The 26,777-nt window shown below is 42.7% G+C and overlaps 1 protein-coding gene across 1 annotated transcript in view; it reads right to left on the bottom strand.

The window, feature by feature from the left end:
* The window catches only part of PCNX2 (pecanex 2), a 1,017,260-nt gene that overhangs the window by 107,345 nt on the left and 883,138 nt on the right, over positions 1 to 26,777 (bottom strand). The window contains exons 26-27 of the mRNA XM_030194986.1: positions 15,121 to 15,374; positions 3,821 to 4,054 (exon numbers count right to left, since the gene is read on the bottom strand). Coding sequence (XP_030050846.1) covers positions 3,821 to 4,054; positions 15,121 to 15,374 — 488 coding nt within the window. The remainder of the gene's footprint in view (positions 1 to 3,820; positions 4,055 to 15,120; positions 15,375 to 26,777) is intronic.

The raw sequence follows: 26,777 nt of genomic DNA, 5'->3' as shown, positions 1-26,777 counted from the left end.
CTACCCTTCTTCGTATTCTCTTACTCTTTCTCCTGCTATCCACAGGGGACATCAATCCCAATCCGGGTACCCCACACCAATCCTCATCCTATCTATACAGACCACTCCGGAATGTTTCCAACCTCATTTCTATTTCCCTCCTCTCCCCCTCTTCCCTCCCCTTCTCACGCGCCCTTTGGAATGCCCGATCTGTCTGCAACAAACTCTCCTTTACCCATGACCTCTTCATCTCCCGTTCTCTCCAACTCCTCGTCCTAACTGAAACCTGGCTCCCACCTGATGACTCTGCCTCAGTCGCTGCCCTATGCCATGGAGGCTACCTCTTTTCCCACACTTCTTGCCCAGTTGGCCGCGGAGGCGGCGTCGGGTTTCTACTTTCACCCTCTTGCAGATTTCAACCCCTTCTCATACCTCAGTCTCACTCCTTCTCATCCTTTGAAGTCCATTCCATACGCTTATTCAACCTGCTGCCACTCCGAGTTGCAGTCATTTACCGACCCCCCGATAAGTCCCTTTCTTCTTTCCTCACTGACTTCGATGCCTGGCTCTCCGTTTTTCTTGAACCTTCATCTCTGTCCCTCATTCTTGGTGACTTCAACATCCACGCTGATGATTCCTCTGATTCTTATGCTTCCCAATTCCTTGCCTTAACATCCTCATTCAATCTTCAGTTGTGTTCCTCTGCACCCACTCACCAAAATGGTCACTGTCTCAACCTTATCCTCTCCTCTAACTGCTTTCCCTCCAGCTTCTGTTCCTCAGATCTCCCCCTTTCTGACCATCACCTATTAACCTTCACACTTAAGCACTCTCCTCCCCGATCCCACCCAATCTCAATCCCCACATCTAGAAATCTTCAGGCTATTGACCCCCTTACTCTATCCTCTTATGTCTCTAACCTTTTCTCTACCACCACTCTATCTAAGTCTGTCAATGAAGCTGTTTCCTCCTATGATACTATTCTCTCCGCTGCACTGGACACTCTTTTCCCTCCCATGCCCCGTCCTACTAGGTGTACCAAACCCCAGCCTTGGCTGACCTCTAAAATCCACTACTTTCATTCCTGTGCCCACTCTGCTGAACGTTCTTGGCTTAAATCCCGCACCCTTGCTGACTTCACTCAATTCAAATTCATGCTTAACTCCTTCCAGTCTGCCCTTTCACTTGCCAAACAGGATTACTTCACCCAATTGACAAATTCCCTTGGCTCCAACCCTCGACTCCTCTTCGCCACACTGAACTCTCTTCTCAAGGCACCTCTGTCCCCAATTCCCCCATCTCTTTCTCCTCAGACCCTAGCTGAGCATTTCCATGATAAAATCCGTAAGATTTTATCTAATCTAATCTAATCTCCTACTATCATCCCAGTCATCTGTCACATCCTTAATCTTTCACTCTCCACTGCAACTGTTCCTATGGCCTTCAAACATGCTGTTGTCACTCCACTCCTTAAAAAACCCTCACTTGTCCCTACCTGTCCCTCCAACTATCGCCCCATCTCCCTTCTTCCTTTCCTCTCCAAATTACTTGAACGTGTTGTTCACCGCCATTGTCTTGACTTTCTTTCTACACAACTATTCTTGACCCACTCCAATCTGGTTTTCGCCCTCTTCACTCTACTGAAACTGTCCTTGCTTGGATTCCAGGGACCTGTTCTTTCCTGGTTCTCCTCTTACCTCTCACTTCGTTCTTTCAGTGTTCATTCTAGTGGATCCTCTTCAACTTCCATCCCGCTTTCTGTTGGTGTGCCTCAGGGTTCTGTCCTTGGACCCCTCCTTTTCTCCATCTATACCTCTTCCCTTGGTACCCTGATTTCATCCCATGGCTTTCAATACCATCTTTACGCTGATGACTCAGATCTACATCTCCACCCCTCAAATCTCAACCTCGATCCAGGACAAAATCTCAGCCTGCTTGTCCGACATTGCTGCTTGGTTGTCTCAACGCCATCTAAAGCTCAACATCACCAAAACTGAACTTCTCATTTTTCCCCCTAAACCCACCTCCCCTCTTCCCCCTTTCTCTGTCTCTGTTAATGGCTCTCACATCCTCCCTGTCTCCTCGGCTCGTAACCGTGGAGTCATCTTTGATTCCTCTCTCTCCTTCTCTGCGCATATTCAACAGATCGCCAAAACCTGTCGTTTCTTTATCTACAATATTAGCAAAATTCGCCCCTTCCTTTCTGAATACGCTGCCAGAACCCTTATCCACACCCTTGTCACCTCTCGCTTGGACTATTGCAATTTACTTCTAACTGGTCTTCCGCTCAGCCATCTCTCTCCTCTCCAATCTGTCCAAAATTCTGTGGCACGACTTATTTTCTGCCAGACTCGTTATACCCACACTAGCCCACTCCTCAAGTCACTTCACTGGCTCCCTGTCCGCTTCCGCATTCAGTTTAAACTTCTCGTACTGACCTTTAAATGCATCCACTCTGCAGCCCCCCATTACCTCTCCACTCTCATCTCTCCCTACATTCCTCCCCGTGAACTCCGCTCACTGGACAAATCTCTCTTGTTGCCCCCCCTGCTAACTCCAGACTTCGCTCCTTTTCTCTCGTGGCACCTTATGCCTGGAATAGACTTCCTGGACCTATACGTCTAGCTCCTTCTCTACCTGTTTTCAAATCTATGCTGAAAACCCACCTTTTCACTGCTGCTTTTTAGCTCCCATTACATCCCTCACCCATAACTGTCTTTTCTGTCTGTATTATTTAGATTGTAAGCTCTTTTGAGCAGGGACTGTCTCTTTGTATCAGGTGTTCAGCGCTGCGTGCGTCTGGTAGCACTATACAAATGCTAATAATAATATTCTATAACACAATCTGAGTGTCCAGAAGCCATTACAGAATTTGTGCTCAGTGCTTGGCATCTAGGCACCTAACTTTTGGCGATCGATATGGTATGAAATATACCCCAATTTTACCGAGGTCCTGTATCAGCAAAAACAGGATTGCTTATGGACAGCCTGCCTAATGGAATCACATGACAACATTCTTGTTCAGTGATGTGCACCTTAGCCAGGCTGACCTAACTACTTTGGAGCCTGGGCATGAAATCAAGGCCACAGAACCCACATCACTGGACCATTTGGAACCTGAGGCCCAGGAATTGCAATTTTGCTGACACAAAGTGGAGATTCCAGTAATTTCCCAGGTCAGTAGGTCCAGAAGAATTTTGCCTCCACCAGGACTATATAAAGAAGCACTGAAAATAAAGAAAAAAAAGCTGTTTTTTTCCATTCAGCTTGAATTACTAACACTCAGATGTCTACCAGCCATACTCTCTGCCTGCACTGCTAGAACCTGCCAGGTATCTTCTGCATCTAGTTATTCATCTAGTGCCCTCATCTACATCCAGGTTGTATACCTTTTATTGTTAAAGGGTAGTGATAGGAGGCCTGACCCAGGTTTAATGTGCATTCACTCTGACTACTTCTCTGATAAGAACATTTGTCTTATTTTCCTGAGTCATCTTGCATTTAATTTTTAGTTACTTATGTTCTCACTTTTATCAGTTTCACTTGCTTGTAAATAAATAGCCTTTATTTTTATAATAATTGGCTGTTTTTCTTGCTTGTCAGTTCCCAGAGCAATAGAATTTAGATTTGTATAATTTGTGGGGAGGGATTTTAGAACTACTGATAATACCTACCATTACACACTTTTACCTTTCTCACTCTTATAGTGTATGCAAAGCACTATACTATAGCTAGCTCCACCTACAGCCCCTAAACCTTAAAGGAAATTCTTGCATTGTAGCAAATGTAAAAAGCTGATGCCCTTTGTTTGAAATCCCAGCTGTTGCAGGAGCAGACATACCTTCCTTCTTTTACCACCACAAAACTGCATCCACTCTAAGTAAACACTACAAAAGCTGGATCTAGTTATTCCCTGCAGGCAAGGGATGTAGTCCTCATCAGTATTAATGTTAAACATTGCCAGGTCACTTTCAACATAATGCCACTTCGTATAAAGCTGCAGTGCCTTTAGGATTGATTCATCCCTTATCCAGTCTAGTAGCTTAGGAGAGCGTGCTGTGAAGTATATGATGCTCTGCAGAGAGAATGTAAAATAAGTTTAATCAGTTAAAGAGATAAATAAATAGAATGTATGCCAGATATGTTCTTATAGAAAAGCTGTATGTTATCTTTTATTTTTCAGTATCTGCACATGGGCTTGGCAGGTTTTGAGCATACACAGATGCTCGAGGCCCTACATCAACTCAGCACATAACTTTTTCAGCGGCAGCCAAAGGAGGTAGAATCTGCAAGTAAAATCCGGTAACCACGGGGAGCCAGGGGCAGAGTAGGAAATGCCGTTAACTATGGGGAGTGGAGAGGGGTGTGGAGTAAGAAATGCCCGTCATCGGGGGTGGGGGGAGTTATCGTATTCTTGAATATAACCCTCCCTAGCTTATGTTTGAGTTAAGAGTTTTCCCCCTTTATTGGGAAGAAAACTGTTATCTTGGTTTCTACTTGAATACATTTATATTTGAGTGTACATGGTAATCCCTTTCTGCTTACCTATCCTATGTTCTTTCTCTGCTTTATCTGAACTATGCAAATTCACATGGAGTTCTATTTCCAATTAACCTTTATGGGCTTTTTTTGTTTGTTTGTAAACCACTGTTTTTTTTACCCAAAGAAAGGTGGTATATAAATGTTTAATAAACCATACACTATATTCCCCATTTCAGAAGGGGAATGCCTAAATATATCACATCAAGATTGACAGCTGCTCCTAGGCATGTACAGACTTTTTAAAAGTGCTCTGTTAGGAAGGTGATCTCCTTAATACCTCATTGCTTTTCCCCCCTCAAAACAGAATGTATAGAAAGATTGTAGCCTCTATACTTAATTAGGAGAATTTACATATGTAGGTTTCTAAAATGTAAGGACAGACGTGTATAAGTTCTGAAATACCCTTTTGCAATATAAGTCAGCACTTACATTTTTAAGTTGCTGCATTGCCTCCATTGATTTTTTTCCCCATGTTGACAGATGTAAAATGGATGTTCCCATGTTATTTTAGAAAAGGCTCTACTTCACCAGATTCTTTTCTAAAATACTAAGATTTAGACACAGCCTGACCTGGACATATATCAGTGTCAGGTTCTCAGGTTCAGAGCCCGCGGGATTGGGCTCTGGAGCAAACGTGAGCCCTTGGGCTGCTGACGAGGAGCGACAGCAGCAGGCAAAACCCACCAACCAACACTGGGTAAGCACACCGGCAGGGACTGCAGGCACTGCCCAGCGAACCGGAACACATGGATTGGAATCCCCCAGACTGGAGGACACAGGACTGGAACACTGGACTGCAATCCCCCGGACTGGAACACACTGGACTGATCCCCCGGACTGGAGGACACAGGACTGGAACACGGGACTGGAGCACACACACAGCTTCACCTGCACTTAGCTACTAAGCCCCCCAGAAGTTGAGCTCCTGGGTTCGAGTAGCCGACAGGACTTACTGGATACCGGATGACATAGGGACCAGGACTGGAAACAGAAGTGCTCCTAAACCTAAACTGATCTACGTGCTCCCAAGCCCTAAACCAGCAGGAGTGTTCCTAACAGTAAACTGACAAAAGGACTTCCTAAGCCCTATACTAAACAGGAGCTCCTAAGCCCTGCTCAAGAAAGGGACTTCCTAAGCCCTAAACTAACAGAGCAGGGAACTAAACACAAAGCTAACACAGGTGCTACTAAGCACCAAGCTACAAGCAGAGCTCTACACTAATAAGCTAAACACAGAACTAACCAGCTACCTAAGCACTGCTCTAGCAAGCTAGATACAACTAACAAGGTGCTTCCTAAGCACTACTCTGGCAAGCAACCAGAAGAGCTCCTAGCACTAAAAGGGAAGACAGGGGAGCCACAAGGAAAAAAAAGGGAAGCTAACACATAAGCCAAAAGTGATTCTAAATCACCAAACACCAACAGCAAAGACTGCAATGCTCCCAATAGCACAAACACCAGAAGTACTTCTAACAGCAAACTCTGCAGTGTTCCTAACAACACCAAACCCTGAAGTACTTCTATCAGCAACAGAGCTTCCAAAGCCCTACACATAGCAATGCTTCCAAAACCAAGAGGGAAAATCAGGAAAGCTAAACACACAGACACCAGTGCACACTGCACTAACACTAACCTGGACCTTAGCAAAAGCAAGCAGGGAAACTAGACACAGAGTCAGAAGTGCACACTGCACCACCCTACCTAAAGCAAACACCACCGTTGCAAAGGCCCTGAAGGAAACAACACCACTTCCTTATCAAGGCCCTCCCTGATGATGTCACACTCCCTAGACCTAGGCAAAAGCACACTGACCCAGAGAGGCCCAACCCACACCAATGCAAAACCGTGAAACACTTGAAGCCAGTACACCCAAAGAGAGTTAGAGCAACTCAGACTACCCACACAGGTGCAGTACAGTGAAACAATTAGAGCCCTGCTGCTGGAAGCTGCCAGCACAGAGAGACAGAGCCAGCTCAGAAAGGACAGAGAAAGAAACAGAAGCCAGCTAAGAAGCTGACTCCCAGGAAAGAGGTAAGTTTGAGAGGGGTTCAGACCCCAATCATAACAATCAGTTTCAGTTTCTATGTTCTATCTATCATCACACCATATTGTTCTCTCCCTGTCTCACAAAACTTGAAAATTCTTGGAGTCACCATTGATTGAAACCTCACTCTTGATACCCACGTGAAAAACACGACGAAAAAGATATTCTACTTCATGTGGAAACTTAAAAGAGTAAAACCGTTCTTCCCGAGATACATCTTCCGCACCCTGGTACAGTCAATGGTAATAAGTCATCTAGACTACTGTAACGCACTGTACACTGGTTGTAAAAAGCAGACTATCAAAAAACTCCAAACTGCCCAGAATACTGCCGCCAGGCTCATATTTGGAAAAAACTAACTATGAAAGTGCAAAACCCTTAAGAGAGAAACTTCACTGGCTCCCACTTAAGGAACGAATTGCGTTCAAGATCTGCACGATGGTACACAAAATCATTCACGCAGACGCCCCAACCTACATGCTCAACCTCGTAGACCTACCTTCCAGAAACGCCACAAGATCATCTCGCAAATTCCTCAACCTGCACTTCCCCAGCTGTAAAGGACTAAAATACAAGCTGATGCACCCCACTACCTTCTCCTACATGAGCACGCAGTTATGGAATGCACTACCTACAGACTTGAAAACAATCAACGAAATAACTATCTTTTGAATATCTCTGAAGACATACCTCTTTAACAAAGCCTACAATGAGATCTGATAACCGGCAGCCTCACTAATATACCTCACCAACCCAATCAGTTATGAAAGCCCACCCTCTACAACTACCCTAATCACTCCCTTCCTTCTTCTATCCTCCCTTACTTATACTATGCACAATTCTACTGTATCTGATATCCTGATATGACAATGTTAACATAATCATGTAAGCCACATTGAGCCTACAAATAGGTGGGAAAATGTGGAATACAAATGCAATAAAATAAAATAAATAAATATCTACAATGGACTTTCACATCTAATATAATAATTCACACCTCCAATGTTCTGAAGCTGACTCCGTGGCAGTGAAGCCATGTAGTGTTCGTAGGGTTCGTAATTGCCCCGCCCTTGAGGGAACTCTGTATAGTTGCCAGGGAAAGAAACGTGACGTCAGAAGGAGAAGGGACCAACCACAGGCCTCGCACTCACTCTCAGTGCCCTGCCCTCGGAGGGAAGGGAAGGCTGCATATAATATTCACCCACCGGAAGTTCGTTCCCTCCCTCCGAGTTCCAGAGTCGTCGTCCATCCCCCCTCCATCCCAGTTCCAGGGTCGTCGTCCCTCCCTCCCTCCCTTCCAGTTCCAGGCCCCCTCCCTCCGAATTTTAAAAGTCATCCTGACTTACCTCGTGCGGTAAAAAACGTGCAGGCTCTCAGCTCTGGTCCCGCCCTTGCGGAAACAGGAAATGAAGGCAGGACCAGCCGCCGTAACCCCGACAAGGTAAGTCAGGATGACTTTTAAAATTCAGAGGGAGGGCGCCTGGAACTGGAAGGGAGGGAGGGAGGGAGGGACGACGACCCTGGAACTGGAAAGAAGGGAGGGGGGGCCTGGAACTGGGAGGGAGAGAGGGAGGGAGAGTGGGGGGGACCCTGGAATTGGGAGGGAGGGGGGATGCTGGAACTTCCCTTAAAAACATTAATGGCAGAAGGTGATTACCTTGCTAGTGCCCTTTTAATTTCAATGAGAAATGGGCCTTTTTTACTAGTCTATACATATTTGCAGTCCAACATCATAACACCCAACCTGCCTTCTAGCATTACAGGTATTGCAAAATATTCAAATAAACTCTATGTAGAATTTGCCAAAATGTAAGTTTAAAAAAAGCAATATATGTTTGTCATGCTACCAAATATACTCGTAGAACTGCATTTTGAATATTGCCCTGATTATATATATATGTGGTAATCGTGGATTTCAGTTGATAAATCAACACAAGCTAAGTTTATTTTGCTTGATCAATATATGCCATTAGGTAGGTGTATGCAGTACGTGATTTTTGAAGAGGCATGATCGAAGAAAAGAGATAAAAGACACCCTATAAACTTGCTCGGTACTGCATGCCTATTAAGGAGGTTTTTTGCCGATGATAAATATTAAATCCCCTTAAGACCAAGGAATTGGTCGACGGGATTGCTTGAGTGCCGATAGGGATTATAACACACCTAGGCACTTTGAGGCTTTTTTCCTCATTTAATAGAATGTGATCATATATGAATATATATTTCTTCTCAACCGGATAGTGGAGGCTTAATAGAGTATAATATGGATCTATATTATACCCATGGTTTTGAAGGGAAAGCATATTTTTCCTCAACCTTGTAACCCTGAAGGGAACTGCTTGGCCTGGAGCAGCAGTCAACCCGCCTTGCCCACTATACTTAAATTAGGGATTGAGGGAGAAGGAAGAATCTGGTTGATTACTTCTATAAGCTGATCAGAAAGCTCTAACTTGGTTCTTACAACTGGTTCAGCAATCACCCCAACTACTGTGTGGAAGCAGCTACTTTGAAAGATTCCTTTTTCTAGAATACTAGCACTTATGCAGGTAAGTGTACACTTGCTAGGTGAGCGCTCAGTGCTATTCTATAAATGATGCATACAACTCAGCACTTAATTGAAAATGGGACATTCATAGGGGAGAAGCATGGACGGGACACTTGCTATTGACATGATTTAAGTGGGCACACCTAAATGAAGTTGTATTGATGCCAATTTATGCTAGTATTCTATAACAGAATCTTGGTGTCCAGATGCCATTATAGAGTTAGCGCTCAGCATGCTGCATCTAGGCACTTCAATTGTGGTGCCAACGAGCATAAGTTTTAGGGCTGCATGTCAAATACAATTTTTAATTGCACAATCAAAATTATTAATTGTGCAATTAATCGCATGATTGCAGAATAATATCAGAAACGAGCAGAGAAATCTTAAACTAATAATATTGTCTTTATTAACCATAAGAACAGCCCAAATGCGCATTCAGCATATGGAAATTAAATATACTAACAATATTGTCTTTTTTTAATCTTAAGAATAGCTAAAGTGCATTCATGGGCCAATGATCAAAACTCCAGCGCCATTCTGAATAGTGCTATAAAAATACCACCAGAACAGCACAGAAGAACAATGCCCTAATGCTCAAAGTTAATGAGATGCAAATATAGGCATGCTCATAGTTTTAAGCATTAGGGAGTTTGGTGAGTGGATTGTGCTTGGCGCACGTGCGGAAGACTTCAGCGGTATGCTCAGCTCCTGTGCCTTGTAAAACCCACATTGGTGTCAGTTTTCTGCAGCCTAAATATAAAGTGTTTAAAATTATTTTTCTGGATGCTTATATTTAGATGCAAGTAACAGGTGCCAATGTGTGCTTTGGTTTTTTTTTTTTTTTTAAAGCATGGCCGCTTTAAACTTAGATGCAGGACAAGAACACCAATGTGTGCTTCACATTCGGGTCTGCTGTTTCTCACAACCAGTGCTCAAAGGCTTGTATAGGCTTCCTTCTGCTTCTAAAAGCAATAAAAACCAGTAGATTTTGCAGAAAGAATCATGAGAAAAGCATGAGAATCATGGGAAATCCTCTTTTCCAGCACCCTAACGCCTGCTCGGGCCTGGCGTTATTTTTTACAGTGGTAAGGCACCTTTGTTTCGGGCGCTGTATTCTAATCATTGGGGAGCAATACAAAATGACCTTATTTAAATGAGCTTGACTACATTTGCATGCTATCTGTGCTAAGGCCTGGCACGCTTGTTGTCTGCTGCGCAAGACCATTCTGCGCTGGTAAATGCGCCCACATTTACTTTTGATCTTCAGCACCTCAGCATATGGAAAGCAATAAACATACAATATCTTACTGTTTGAGCCAGCCACTGAGGCACAAAAGTTTTTCAACAGTGTCTGGTGAAAGAGCAGCACATTTTTTATTGACTGTATGTTCCCTGGGCTGGTGCTAGTGTTTCTGGCACCCCTCTGCTACCTATAAAATAGTCCCCTCCCAGTCCAATATTTCCCTCTACTCTTTTCTCTCCCTCTGACTTACCCATTCAGCATTTTCCCTCAAACCTCCTTATCTCCCTCCCTAATCAAAGCACCAGTATGTGCAGGAGAGTCAGCCCATATGAAGGTCCTGCTCTCTCTGAGGCATACTTTCCATTGTTAGAGAGCAGGACCAATATGGCTGGAAGCACATAGGCTGGCTCTCCTGTACTTCAACATACGGTGCTTTATTGTTACTACTGTGAGTGAGTCTGGCATTTCTCTCTGCTGCTGAGCCATGGGAGGAAAGGTTGAAGGACTGCCGGGTGGGGGTGGGGTGTGACTGGCAGTATAGATCCTACTCACACAGTGCTAGGTGGCCTCAGGCATGGCACACATGCTCTGATTTTTTCTGAAAGGAAGGTGATGCCCATGTGTCTGTGGAACAAACAATTTAGCTGTAATGGACTTCTACCTGATGGTTTAAGGACAGGAAAAGCCAAACTGTGCAGGCTTGGGGCAGGGCTATGCAAAAAGAGGCAGGGTTATGCAAATAAGCCGGGGTTAGGGAAAAACAAACTGCGCACCCTCCTCTGGGACTGCAGGGGGCGATTGTTCTCACTTCCTGTCACGTGACATCCAAGATGGCAGCAAAGTAGTATGAAACAGGAAGTGATGCAAGGGCATCCAGGACTGCCATCTTGAAAAGGGGCGTGACCCAGGCAGATTTATGATGTTACCAAAAGGAGTGGGTTTGGGGGTTGGGGGCTCTGCAAAAAAGGAGTGGGGTTTAGGACGGGTTATGCAAATAAGATGTCACTTCTGGTGATGTCATCAAGAGGGCAAAGGTGGGCTTGGCTTGGGTGGATCCTTGATTCTGATTGGCTGATGTAACCGGAAGTGGGCATAGCCTAAAATCCGAGGAATACCCAGCAGATCGATCATGGACAAACTTTGACATGATCTCATCAAATGAACTCTCACATTGGCTCGGGAAATATGCCAAATCGCAATGCAAACTAGACATCTGCCCTAATAATCTAATAAGATCCACACCCAAACATTTCAAAACAGACCTCACGAACCACGTAAACTACAGGCTTCAGAATGGGCTCTTCCCCACGGATAAGGGAAACATCCTACTACTCCACTACCAAAAGATGCTAAAAAAAGCACAATGGACATAACCAACTACCGCCCAGTAGCATCTATCCCACTTACAACTAAACTCATGGAAGGCATAGTGACGAAACAACTCACTGAATACCTAAATAAACACTCAATTTTGCACAACTCTCAATCAGGATTTTGGTCAAATCATAGCACCGAAACTGTTCTAGTGTCCTCAATGAACTCATTTAAACAAACAATTGCAACTGGTAACATACTCCTCCTACAATTTGACATGTCCAGTGCCTTTGACATGGTTAATCATGAAATACTATTACATATACTAGAATACTTCGGAATAGGAGGCACTGTTCTCAAATGGTTCAAAGGATTCCTGACCACAAGATCATACCAAGTAACAACAAACACGGATAGATCACCCCCATGGTCACCTGAATGTGGAGTTCCCCAAGGATCACCCCTCTCGCCAACCTTATTCAACCTGATGATGATACCTTTAGCCAAACTTCTAGCCAATCAAAACCTCAACCCCCACATATATGCAGATGACGTCACAATCTACATCCCATTCAAACATGATCTAAATTAAATCACCAACGAGATCAACCAAAGCATCCAAATAATGCACACCTGGGCAGATGCATGCCAACTAAAACTAAATGCAGAAAAACCACAATGTCTTGTACTCACCTCACAACATAATACAAAACACTTCTCTACCATAACACCATACTGTTCTCTCCCGGTCTCAAAAAACCTGAAAATTCTTGGAGTCACCATAGATCGGAACCTCACTCTCGATGACCACGTGAAAAACACGACAAAAAAGATGTTCTACTCCATGTGGAAACTTAAAAGAGTAAAACCTTTCTTCCCGAGATACATCTTCCGTACCCTGGTACAGTCAATGGTAATAAGTCATCTGGACTACCGCAACTCACTATACGCGGGCTGGAAAGAACAGACTATCAAAAAACTACAAACCGCCCAGAATACTGCCGCTAGACTCATATTCAGAAAAACTAAATATGAAAATGCAAAACCCTTGAGAGAGAAGCTTCACTGGCTCCCACTTAGGGAACGCATTACGTTCAAGATCTGCATGATTGTGCACAAAATCATTCACTCAGACGCCCGAATCTACATGCTAAACCTCGTAGACTTACCTCCAAGAAACGCCACAAGATCATCCCGCAAATTTCTCGACCTGCACTTCCCCAGTTGTAAAGGACTAAAGTACAAGCAGATGCATGCGACCACATTCTCGTATTTAGGCACGCAAATGTGGAATGCACTGCCTACAGACCTGAGAACAATCGGCGAAACAACTATTTTTCGCAAAGCTCTTAAGACATATCTCTTTAGCAAGGCATACAATGAGAACTAATAGCCACAATAATTCACCCGACAATCCAATCAAGACAAATCATCTATTATAGCTACCTTAATCACTCCTCTCCTTCTTTCTACCCTAATCTAACCTCTGCACAATATTAAATGTATATGTCACCTTGCAATGACAATGTTATCAAAACTATGTAAGCCACATTAAGCCTGCAAATAGGTGGGATAATGTGGGATACAAATGCAATAAATAAATAAAATAAAATAGTCACCTGTCAAATATATGCAAATTAGCTTTGAGAAAAGCCGGTGAACTCGTGCATAAGTATATATTTTATAACCTATGGGTATAGTTTGTGACTCTACCTGCGATCTACCAAAACTCCACCACAGGATATACCTACATGGTGGGGAGAGGGGTGTCATATAAAAATATGCGCCTTCTTTGTTACCATACATATTTTTCCAAATGTAACCTCTGAGGTAATTTTACAATGCATAAAAAAAGACTACGCATGAAAAAAAAAACCCCTTATAACATTACCTCCAAAGTGGGCAAGTTCCAAAAATCGGTAAGTGACTATTGACCTAGATACATAAGCTACTTGAAAATTGCCCACCCTCCTTGTTCGCTGATATTTCTAGAAGTTTCTGTGCTTGTCAGGACAATTTGTTTTGCAGCTTTGTTGCTCAAGATGCTATTACTGTAGCCAACTTCCTAGTCATGCTGATGGCTCAGCTGGCCCTGAGAGGAGGTACCTTGCTCTTCTTTTGGCATGAAGAGTTGAAGTTGCAGAGGACAGTGAAGGAGACTTCAGAAACCAAGACATCAGCTTTGCTCTTTTGTGTATTCATCTATCCCAGTCGAAGTCAGATTTGTGCATGTTTTGCTTTTGCCCCTGTGTTTTCTGCAGTCTGTTTACACTAGCAGTGAATGTTTGAGGGCAATGGAGATAGGCTACAAGCATACTACTAGTTTCAATTCAAAGCTACTAATGTCAAACTTAAGCAAGAATTAAGACACACTGAGGGGCATAATCTAACAGAAACGCCTATCTTCATGGGCGTTTATCTCTGAGAACGGGTCCGTGAAGGGGCGGACCCAAGCGTATTTTCGAAAAAATTAGACGTCCATGTTTTATTCGCCAAGTTGTGAGCTGGGCGTTTTTGCTTTTCAGCAATAATGGACAATGAAATCGCCCAGCTCAAAAACGAATAAATCCAAGGCATTTGTTCGTGGGAGGGGCCAGGAGTCGTAGTGCACTGGTCCCCCTAACATGCCAGGACACCAACCAGGCACCCTAGGGGGCACTTTTACAAAAACAGAACAAAAGGTAAAAGAGCTCCCAGGTGCATAGCACCCTTCCCTTGTGTGTAGAGCCCCCCAAATCCCCCTCAAAACCCACTGCCCACAAGTCTACACCATTACTATAGCCCTAAGGAGTGAAGGGGGGCACCTACATGTGGGTACAGTGGGTTCGGGGGGGGTTGGACGACTAAGCATTAAGCAGCACAATTGTAACAGGTAGGGGGGGGGATGGGCCTGGGTCCACCTGCCTGAAGTCCACTGCACCCCCTAACAACTGCTCCAGGGACCTGCATACTGCTGCCAGGGAGGTGGGTATGACATTTGAGGGTCAAAATAAAAAGTTGTGAAACATCATTTTTTGTGGTGGGAGGGGGTTTATGACCACTGGGGGAGTCAGGAGAGGTCATCCCCGATTCCCTCCAGTGGTCATCTGGTCATTTAGGGCACTTTTTGGGGCCTTATTCGTGAAAAAACAGGGTCCAGGAAAAGTGCCCTAAATTCTAGCTAAAAACGCATACTTTTGTCCCATTATCTGTGAAATGCGCCCATCTCTGTTCGGCAGATAACCACGCCCCAGTTCCGCCTTCGCCACACCTCTGACACGCCCCCATCAACTTTGTCCGCATCCGCGACGGAGTGCAGTTGAAAACGTCCAAAATCGGCTTTCGATTATACCGCTTTATTCGTTTTTGTGAGATAAACGCCCATCTCCCGATTTAGGTCGGAACTTGGGCGTTTTTCTCGTTCGATTATAAGCTGGACTGTGCACTTAGAATGATGTTCGACATTAGCCATACCTTAATATAATATTTGATGAGTATCTTCCTCAGGTCGAACACCTGCAGCATTGTTGCAGCATTGTTGTCCATGATACTGTAGCCTTCCAGAATGTACTGGGTGCAGGTTACCTCCCATGTCAGCCAACGGAGTTTGAAAGCAGAATTGCAGGAGAGGATGTGTGGCAAGTGACCTGGTTTGCAGCAGCAGCAGTCACCATCTTCCTCATCTCCTTCTGTTATAGCTTCAACCTCCCTCTGCTGGCAGTATGTTCCTGGAAAGCCAAAAAGTGTGACACAGGAAGTTAACTGTAGAAAGAAATATGCATGCTCCCCTTTGAATCTGAAGGAATACAGCAGCAATATTAGCTAAGATTTTCAAAGCAGCAGTAATAGTAGTAGTAGTGAAAGGATGCTAGATTGCCTGAGATGGAAGCTTTACTGGCATCCTTCAGTTCAGCTCTGGAGGCAGTAACTATTATGAGAGAGAAGATAATGTAGTATAGGTAACTGTGCAATCTTTGGCCTTACTGTTTACATTAAAAATTAAATAATGTGCATTAGCACAAGCTAATTTTTTAAAAGTTGAACACCCAAAAACCTACCTTACTATGGTTTGAAGAACAACAACAGGTCTCTAAAGTAAATATAACTCTCTCTTCAGGAACTATATTAAACTTTTGAGTCCAAATCTAGAGTACTAGGAGTTATTTTGGACTCAAAGCTAACTTTTAAGAACCAAATTAATGAATTAGGCAGAAAGTTCTTTTTTTCTTCTTCAAACTTGTGTGCTTGGCTTACAAAGGCCTCTTTGGCTTATGTTCAGAGTCAATATCCTAATTCTTAATACTATCAGGTAATGGATTTAATTCAAAGAGTAAGGAAAGGCTGTCTTTAAAATTTCCTTCTATGAACGATGTGAATTGCAAATTGATTTGGGAACATTCATTCATTCATTTTTCAAAGTGCTAAAATTTGGAACAGTATTCCAGTTCAGTTATGTTGTAGTCCATCATATTGTTAGGAAAAGTCTTAAAACTTATTTGTTCTCAAGGGAAAGAGGTTGGATTAATTTTTTATGCAGAATGTAATTGTTTTATTAGTCGTTAGACTGTGATGTTATTTTATTAGAAAGTGTCTTACTTTTGATCTGAAAATCCTTCTTGAATGAGAAGCTCTTATTAATTGTAATCTGCCTAGACGCTGTATGTTAAAGAGTGGAATATAAATCTGCTAATACAATACAATACAAAACATTCACTTATCAGTGACTGCACCAGTATAGTGGGCAGAGGCATAACATCCACTTCTCATTTTCCTCCTATACATCATCACCCTTTCTCGCCCCCTCCACTTAGTCCCCTGCATTTCCCTGTTGTTACTCCTCTTCACATCTTGCCTAGATCCATCTTTCTCTCTTCTTCACTGCTTCCTTTGCATCCACCTTTTCTCCCCTGAACTTCCTTGACCTTCATCCATCCCTCACTGCTGGTCCTGAGTTCCATCTCTTCTCCTCCTCTTCTTGTCCAGCAGAATACTTCCTCACTTGCCCAACAGGATTCCCCCCCCCCCCCCCCCCCCTTTCTAAACATCCTGCCCTGGAGCAGCCCCTGTCTCTCCATTCTACCTTCTGCCAGTAGCCCTTTTCTCTTTTGCCTACCATGCTGATGATACATAAAATTTAATTTTCTAAGGGGGTAACTAAATTTAGGCACCAGGAAAGCACATATTTGAAACCTGTTCTCCAACAATAAGTAGGTACCTCTCTGAAAACAAGCCTATATTCAAAGTTGTGATCACTTACAACAGCCATTGATGTGGTGTAAACGTGTTACGCTCTGCTACACTTCTCCAGAGGTGCAGTCTGCTTGTGCAGGGTATGGGCATTCGAGGATGTGGCGGCCATCTTGGATGTGGGTATCTCCAGGTTAGGGCTGCCATCTTGGTGATGGGCGTCTCAGGTGGTGGCAGCCATCTTGGAGCTGAGCTGCTTCAGGAAGGAAGCCCATATTTGGGCGTTGAGCATCTCCTCTGATGGGGGTAGCCATCTTGGAACAGCTGCACATGGTTGAGCCTAATTCCTGTACTATTTAAAGCCCTGCTTCCAGTCCTTCCATGCTTCGGCTTCTGCTGCATATAGGTCATGGTTCTCGTCCCGTGTTCATGGATGGCTACCTTGTTCCAATGTTTCCTGTGTACCAGACCTTGGATTGTTTCTTGACTTCGCGTTGTGTTGCTGCCTGCCCAGACCTTGGACTGTTTCCTGATTACTCACTGCACTGCTGACCCCTTTGTTCTTGGACTGTGTTTACTCTCGCCTGGGGGTTTTCTGGCTGCCTGACCGAGTGTGTGGTGCCACTCCATCTTCGTCATGCTCAGTAGGGGCACATGGGCTCACATTTCCCGCCATAACAAAACGTTCGTGCCACATGTAAATTATAAGATTTTATAATTTATGCACTTAGGTATGTAGCTTGCCCACAATCCACATAAACACCACACATACACCACACCACACTCAAAGAACGAACCACGTTCAAAGTATGTACCCTAGTACATATAATCATCCACGGCGAGGCCCCAGCTTACATGTCTGACCTGATTGACCTACCACCCAGGAATGCCAAAAGATCATCTCGCACATTCCTTAATCTTCATTTCCCCAACTGCAAAGGCCTAAAATATAAACTAATGCACGCATCAACCTTTTCCTATAAGAGCACGCAATTCTGGAACGCATTGCCACGCAACCTAAAAGCAACCTATGAACTGACCAACTTCCGCAAACTGCTGAAGACCTATCTCTTCGACAAGACATACCACAAAGACCAAAACATGTGAAATCCCCACATATATCTAATAATGTTAAGAATGCCTTTACATTATATCATTATCATGTTTTCCATTACCATGCAACCCAAAATACTTCTGTAACACTAAATGTCAATTCTCCTTTCATTTCCACTATCCATGATATATTGTAAGCCACATTGAGCCTGCAAAGAGGTGGGATAATGTGGGATACAAATGCAATAAATAATAAAATAATAATATGAATGTCCACCTGCAAAGTACACACCACTGTATCTAGGCATGTACTTAAAGAATATTGCTCAGTTGGAGACTATGCGTTTATGTCCATGTATTCATATAGAAGAAATTAGGGACTGGGAAGATCCGGGCTAAATTATATTCTGAAAGAACATTCTGCAGAGAGTGCCTAGCTTAGCATGGATCTCGCATCTAATTTTGGGCATGGCACTTACACCTGCTGAAATGTGGTGTAATTGCTGGCGCACCAACTAATGGTAGTTGGGTTTGTAAATGACTCTATTCTATAACACTGTGCCTAATTTCTGGTGATGCCCCTGACCTGCCCCTCCCATGGCCATGCTCCCTTTTGAGTTGCAAGCTATAAAATTTAGGCATGCATTTGAATAGAAGCAGGGCAACTCCAGGCTCCGCCCTGTCTCGCCTCACCCTATGCTTGGAATAAACTTCCTGAGCTCATATGTCAAGCCCCCTCCCTGCCCATCTTCAAATCCTTACTGAAAGCCCACCAATGTTGCTTTCGGCACCTAACCATTATATCCTATTCAGGAAATCTAGACTGCCCCAATTTGACTGACTGCACACTTTGTCCTTTAGATTGTAAGCTCCTTTGAGCAGGGATTGTCCTTCTCTGTTAAATTGTACAGCGCTGCGTAACCCTAGTAGCGCTTTAGAAATGTTAAGTAGTAGTAGTAATGTAAACCTAAATGAGTGTCAATTAATACCAATTAATTGTTAACAGCTCATTAACTAATTAGTTTAAGCATGGGTCTGGGATCAATGCCCAAATTTGGGTTACCTATGTAGAATCCAGGGGACATTGTGCAAATAACTAAAGTAATGGCATTTATATACATTCTTGCCACCTAAAACTATGCATCTCCTTACAGAATTAACCCCAGCGTGCATATTTTTATACAATAAGGGGGCAATTCTACAACTAGGCGCTACAATTTAGGTGCCCAAATAATGCAGGCTGTGAGCCTATTCTATAAGAACATTTGTGTGTGTAAGTGTTCTTATAGAATATTAGATGCAAGTGGGCACGTATAAATGCAGCACTTGCATGTGTAACATAGTATTCTGTAAGTTGAACATATAAATGTTGGCCAAGCCCATAAGTACATAAGTAATGCCACACTGGGAAAAGACCAAGGGTCCATCGAGCCCAGCATCCTGTCCACGACAGCAGCCAATCCAGGCCAAGGGCACCTGGCAAGCTTCCCAAACGTACAAACATTCTATACATGTTATTCCTGAAATTGTGGATTTTTCCCAAGTCCAGTTAGTAGAGGTTTATGGACTTGTCCTTTAGGAAACCGTCTAACCCCCTTTTTAAACTCTGCCAAGCTAACCGCCTTCACCACGTTCTCCGGCAATGAATTCCAGGGTTTAATTACGCGTTGGGTGAAGAAAGATTTTCTCCGATTTGTTTTAAATTTACTACACTGTAGTTTCATCGCATGCCCCCTGGTCCTAGTATTTTTGGAAAGCATGAACAGACGCTTCACATCCATCTGTTCCACTCCATTCATTACTTTATATACCTCTATCATGTCTCCCCTCAGCCGTCTCTTCTCCAAGCTGATAAGCCCTAGCCTCCTTAGTCTTTCTTCATAGGGAAGTATTCCCATCCCCGCTATCATTTTAGTGCCCTTCGCTGCACCTTTTCCAATTCCACTATATCTTTCTTGAGATGCAGCGACCAGAATTGAACACAATACTCAAGGTACGGTCGCACCATGGAGCGATACAATGGCATTATACCATCCTCACACCTGTTTTCCATACCTTTCCTAATACCCAACATTCTATTCGCTTTCTGAGCCGCAGCAGCACACTGAGCAGAAGGTCGACGACGACACCCAGATCCCTTTCTTGATCCGTAACTCCTAATGTGGAACCTTGCATGACGTAGCTATAATTCGGGTTCTTTTTTCCCACATGCATCACCTTGCACTTGCTCACATTAAATGTCATCTGCTATCTAGCCACCCAGTCTCCCAGTCTCATAAGTTACTTCTGTAATTTTTCACAATCCTGTCGCAAGTTAACGACTTTGAATAACTTTGTGTCATCAGCAAATTTAATTACCTCGCTAGTTACTCCCATCTTTAAATCATTTATAAATATATTAAAAAGCAGCAGTCCTAGCACAGACCCCTGAGGAACCCCACTAACTACCCTTCTCCATTGTGAATACTGCCCATTTAACCCCACTCTCTGTTTCCTATCCTTCAACCAGTTTTTAATCCACAATAAGACTTTCCTCCCATCCCATGACCCTCCAATTTCCTCTGTAGCCTTTCATGAGGTACCTTGTCAAACGCCTTTTGAAAATCCAGATATACAATATCAACCGGCTCCCCTTTAGGGATAAATTGCATATCACTAGCAGTAGCTCCGCAAGCTCATTTTTCAGTTCTATCAGTACTCTAGGATGAATACCATCCGGTCCAGGAGATTTGCTATTCTTCAGTTTGCTGAACTGCCCCATTACGTCCTCCAGGTTTACCATGAAGTCAGTAAGTTTCTCTGACTCGTCCGCTTGAAATATCATTTCCGACACCGATACCCCACCCAAATCTTCCTCGGTGAATACTGAAGCAAAGAATTCATTCAATCTCTCCACTACGTCTTTGTGTTCCTTGATCGCCCCTTTCACCCCTCGGCCATCCAGCGGCCCAACCGATTCTTTTGCCGGCTTCCTGCTTTTAATATACCGAAAAAATTTTTACTATGTTTTTTTGCCTCTAATGCTATCTTTTTTTCGTAATCTCTCTTGGCCTTCTTTATGTGCGCCTTGCATTTGCTTTGACACTCCTTATGCTGCTTCTTGTCATTTTCAGACGGTTCCTTCTTCCATTTTCTGAAGGCATTTCTTTTAGCCCTAATAGCTTCCTTCACCTCACTTTTCAACCAGGCCGGCTGTCTTTTGGAGTTCCGTCTTTCTTTTCTAATTAGTGGAATATGTTTGGCCTGGGCCTCCGGGATGGTATTTTTGAAAAGCGTCCATGCCTGTTGTACGGTTTTTATCCTCTGTTGTCCCCCTAAGTTTTTTTTCCACCTCATTTTATCATAGTCTCCTTTTTTAAAGTTAAACGCTAACCTATTTGACTTCCTGTGTATAGTTACTTCAAGGTTGATATTAAAACTGATCATATTATGATCACTGTTATTAAGCAGCCCCAGTACCATAACATCCCTCACCAGATCATGCGCTCCACTAAGGGCCACGTCTAGAATTTTTCCTTCTCTCGTCAGCTCCTGCACCAGCTGCTCCATAAAGCTGTCCTTGATTTCATCAAGGAATTGTACCTCTCTAGCGTGTCCCAATGTTACATTTACCCAGTCTATATTTGGATAATTGAAGTCACCCATTATTATCACATTGCCCATTTTGTTTGCGTCTCTGATTTCTTTTATCATTTCTGCGTCTACCTGCTCATCCTAGTGAGGCGGACGGTAGTACACTCCTATCATCGTCCTTTTCCCTTTTATACATGGAATTTCAACCCACAATGATTCAAAGGTGTGATTTGTGTCCTGCTGAATTTGTAACCTATCTGAGTCAAGGCTCTCGTTAATATACAATGCTACCCCTCCACCAGTCCGGTCCACTATCACTACGATATACTTTGTACCCCGGTATGACAGTGTCCCACTGGTTATCCTCCTTCCACCAGGTCTCAGTAATGCCTATTATATCCAATTTTTCATTTAGTGCAATATATTCCAACTCTCCCATGCTTCTCCTGTGAACACTCCTTGCATTTACGCACTATGTAATTTGTTCATATAAGTAATAGAATATCACTGAGTGCATGGATAGCATTTATGTGCATAACTGTAACATTTTTGTACATGAGTGCTAGTATTCTATAACTTACAAACACAATTGGTTCTTAAATTTAGGTGAATTTTTATACAATGAGGTTTAGACCTCAATCATAGCCCCTCTCAGCCATCTCTTTTCCAAGTTGAAGAACCCTAACCTCATTAGTCTTTCCTCGTATGGGAGGCATTTTTGGGGGATGGAGGACATGCAGAGTTGGGGCAGAACAGTTAGATATAAGAGTATGTTATAAAATATGTGGTCAATAATCAGAACCATTAACTGGGTAGGAAAGGCCTAGGAGAATCTGGCAAATTAAGGAATTTCTATCTAATTAACTTTCCAAGGTTTAAAACAGTCCTCACTGTGGATGTATTTAAAACAATTTATTTATGATATGCCTGCAACCCCTATTCAAAGTTATCAAAACACATGTGGATTGTGAAAAATTCCGGTTAGACCTTAGGAAACTGGAAGACTGGGCATCCAAATGCTAGATGACATTTAATGTGGAGAAATACAAAGTGATACATATTGGGTAGAATAATCCAAATCATAGTTACCTGATGCTAGAGTCCACCCTAGGAGTCAGCACTCAAGAAAAAGATCTAGGTGTCATTATAGACAATATGCTGAATTCTTCTGCCCAGTGTGCAGCAGCAGCCAAAAAAGCAAACAGGATGCTAGGAATTATTAGGAAAGGGATGGTGAATAAGACAGAAAATGCTATAATGCCTCTGTATTGCTCCATGGTGCGACCTCACCTTGAGTACTGCATTCAGTTCTGGTTGACGTATCTCAAAAAAGATATAGCAGAATTAGAAAAGGTTCAAAGAAGAGCAACCAAAATGATAAAGGGGATGGAACTCCTCCCATATGAAGAAAGGCTAAAGAGGTTAGAGCTCTTCAACTTGGAAAAGAGATGGCTGAGGGAGGATATGATTGAGGTCTATAAAATCCTGACGGCGTCTTTTACTAAGGCGCGCTCACATTTTTAGTATGCGCTAAAATTGTGGGCACGCTAAACGTTAGAGACACCCATAGGAATGAATTGGTGTCTCTAACGTTTAGCGTGTCCACAATTTTAGCGTGCGCCAAAAAAGTGAGTGCACCTTGGTAAAAGTGAAGTGATTTTTCACTCTTTCAAAAAGTACAAAGACCAGGGGACACTCAATGAAATTACATGGAAATACTTTTAAAACAAATAGGAGGAAATACTTTTTCACTCAAAGAATAGTTAAGCTCTGGAATTTATTGCCAAAGGATGTGGTAACAGCAGTTAGTGTATCTGGGTTTAAAAAAAAGGTTTGGACAAATTCCTGGAGGAAATGTCCATAGTCTGTTATTAAGATGGACGGGGAGAGGATGGATTGTTGGTACTAAGTGGGTTTCTGCCAGGTACTTGTGACATGGATTGGCCACTGTTGGAAGCTATTAGGGCTAAAAGAAACGCCTTCAGAAAATGGAAGAAGGAACCGTATGAAAATAACAAGAAGCAAAGCAAATGCAAGGCGCAGATAAAGAAGCCCAAGAGGGATTACGAAAAAAAGATAGCAGTAGAGGCAAAAAAACATAGTAAAAATTTTTTCGGTATATTAAAAGCAGGAAGCCAGCAAAAGAATTGGTTGTGCCGCTGGATGACCGAGGGGTAAAAGGGACAATCAAGGAAGACAAAGACATAGCGGAGAGATTAAAGACGTAGCGAAGAGGTGGGATAATGTGGGATACAAATGCAATAAATAAATAAATTAATTAAATTAATTCTTTGCTTGGGTCTTCACCGAGGAAGATTTAGGTGGGATACCGGTGTCGGAAATGGTATTTCAAGCGGACGAGTCGGAGAAACTTACTGAATTCACGGTAAACCTGGAGGATGTAATGGGGCAGATCAGCAAACTGAAGAGTAGCAAATCACCTGGACCGGATGGTATTCACCCTAGAGTACCGATATCCTTATCCTTAAAATGCCGTTGTATCGCTCCATGGTGCGACCATACCTTGAGTATTGTGTCCAATTCTGGTCGCAGCATCTCAAGAAAGATATAGTGGAATTGGAAAAGGTGCAGCGAAGGGCGACCAAAATGATAGTGGGGATGGGACGACTTCCCTATGAAGAAAGACTAAGGAGGCTAGGGCTTTTCAGCTTGGAGAAGAGACGGCTGAGGGGAGACATGATAGAGGTATATAAAATAATGAGTGGAGTGGAACAGGTGGATGTGAAGCGTCTGTTCACGCTTTCCAAAAATAGTAGGGCCAGGGGGCATGCGATGAAACTACAGTGTAGTACATTTAAAACAAATCGGAGAAAATCTTTCACCCAACGCATAATTAAACCCTGGAATTCGTTGCCGGAGAGCGTGGTGAAGGCAGTTAGCTTGGCAGAGTTTAAAAAGGGTTTGGACAGTTTCCTAAAGGACAAGTCCATAGACCGCTACTAAATGGACTTGGGAAAAATCCACAATTTCGGGAATAACATGTATAGAATGTTTGTGCATTTGGGAAGCTTGCCAGGTGCCCTTGACCTGGATTGGCCGCTGTTGGGGACAGGATGCTGGGCTCGATGGGCCTTTGGTCTTTTCCCAGTATGGCATTACTTATGTACTTATGATACTGGGCTAGATGAACCATTGGTCTGACCCAATATGGCTATTCTTATGGTATTTGTTATTGTTACAATTTTTAAATAAAAAGATTGAATATGCGGGGACAGGCAAGGAGTTTGCAGTAGTTTGCCTATTTTCACATGTTAAACTGTGTGTTACTGAATTTCTCAAAATGTTTCTGTCAGAGGGCATGGAAGCATTAGCCAGTTAGTATGTTACACTTACCGCACGCTAATTAGCTAATGTACAGCTAATGTGGTACCACTTACAATCTCCTAATTAGGATGTGTTTACATGCTTCCACATTACCTGGGAGCATATATACACAATAATCTGAATTTTAATACACGACCTGCAATAAAAAATAGTGGGAATGCTCCTTCTTGATGCAACATTATTTTTCGGTTTGCCGCATTTTACAATACTGTGTTATTGCGCTTTAAGCCCAAAATCTAATGCATTTTAGTAGAAGGGCCCCTAACTTAGTAGGCACCATTTTAGAAGGCTTGCATGGTATTTGCAATTCTAAATAGTGGCATTGTCCTAGATGTGTAAATAGCGATTTTAGGAAGCTGTTACTTACACATGTATATCCGCAGCATTCAATGTTGAAGAGAGCGTGTTTTAGGAGGGACTGACAAGTATGTGTGTAGTTCTGATTTTGTAACCACAATTCATGAGTACAGTGCAATCCGCTTAAGTGCAAGAGTCTGGGACCAAAGAAATACATGCAGTTAACCGGAGCTTGCACTTAACCGTTGTGACCCAAAGAAGCTTGACATCTCATAAACATAAGTACAGTACTGTTTATTATACATACAGTATACAGTCTCTGTTAACTGACGTTATACAGTCTCCGTTAACTGATATTAGGCTTACTTGAAGTAATCAGTCATAGTCCTCTGTACACTATTGTGTCTGAGTTCCATGGACTACATCTGCTAGACGGTAAAAACTGTCACAGCACTGACATCCAGTGGCCTCCAGATAGGCCTGCACGGTGTTGAGACTCTCCAGCGCTCTTGCAAAAGTGACAGGAGGTTGTTGAATTTCGTCAGCATATGCCTCGCTGCTCATTTCATCATCAGCCATTGCCTGCGTGTAGGCGCATATCTTGACATCAGTGCTGTCATCAGCTGTTTGTAGATCGTAATCAATAGCTACTTAGTGATGAAACTCCTCTTCAGTAACACCGGCTGGGATGTCAATAGCCTGTTCATCTGACGTGTTTGCAACAGCCGCATCTGTTTCGTCCCTCTCCACATTTACTATACAATAAATAGAAGAGAAAGCCTCCCATCTTTTAACATGTGGTCTGTACAGCTGGTAGCTTTCGCTTTCATTTTTTTGTTTGTTTGTTTTATTGCTTGTTTTATTTATAGTTGGATACTATTAAAACATTTTTTTGTAGTTGAATGATTAATTAATATTTTTAATATATTTTTTATTTCAGGAGGTTTTACAATAATTTTTAAGAGGTGTATTCCCTTAACCCCTTTTTTAGGTATGCATACACTTAATTTGGCAATACTAAAACATGTGCATGCCACACCACACATTTAGCGAATTTGATAGATATTTAATTGATATCATATCCACCTCTCCTTTTATATGTTTTAATTTTCCATTTTAGTCTCACTCTGTATGCACTCATATTTCTCTGTTTTAATTTTTCAATGTTAATGGGATTTAAATGTATTAACTATGGCATTCACTGATTTTGATTACTATACCATTGGTTAAACGTTTAATATTTGATTTTATTTTTATTCTATTTCATTTTATTTTAAGTTATATTATGGATGACTTAAATATGTTGTAATTTTTTGCTCAGTTTTGATGTATATGCACATGAATTATATATGATGATTTGATGTCTAAGTTTTTATTGTTTTATTTTATAGTTTTACCCCTGACGCAGCCTGAGGGCAAAACGTGACCATGTCGGGTATTGGTTTACTCACCTCTGGGTTTTGTTTCATTAAACTTTGTTATTTTTACCAGTCTGCTTTTTTAGTCTGTACTTACCTTAGTAAGCAGATTGTTGCGTTTTTGTTTTTTGATACTTGGGACTGTGACAAATAACAAGGAAGTTTACAAAACCAACACTACACAGTCACAATAAGGTACAAACCCCAACCTAATACCCCAAGCCCAACTACCCCCCCCCCCCAAAGTCACAAATTACA

This window comes from Microcaecilia unicolor, chromosome 3, assembly GCF_901765095.1.
Source record: "Microcaecilia unicolor chromosome 3, aMicUni1.1, whole genome shotgun sequence".
NCBI lineage: Eukaryota > Metazoa > Chordata > Amphibia > Gymnophiona > Siphonopidae > Microcaecilia > Microcaecilia unicolor.
The sequence above is the reverse complement of the archived record's forward strand: the minus strand, read 5'-3'. Positions and strand labels throughout refer to the sequence as shown.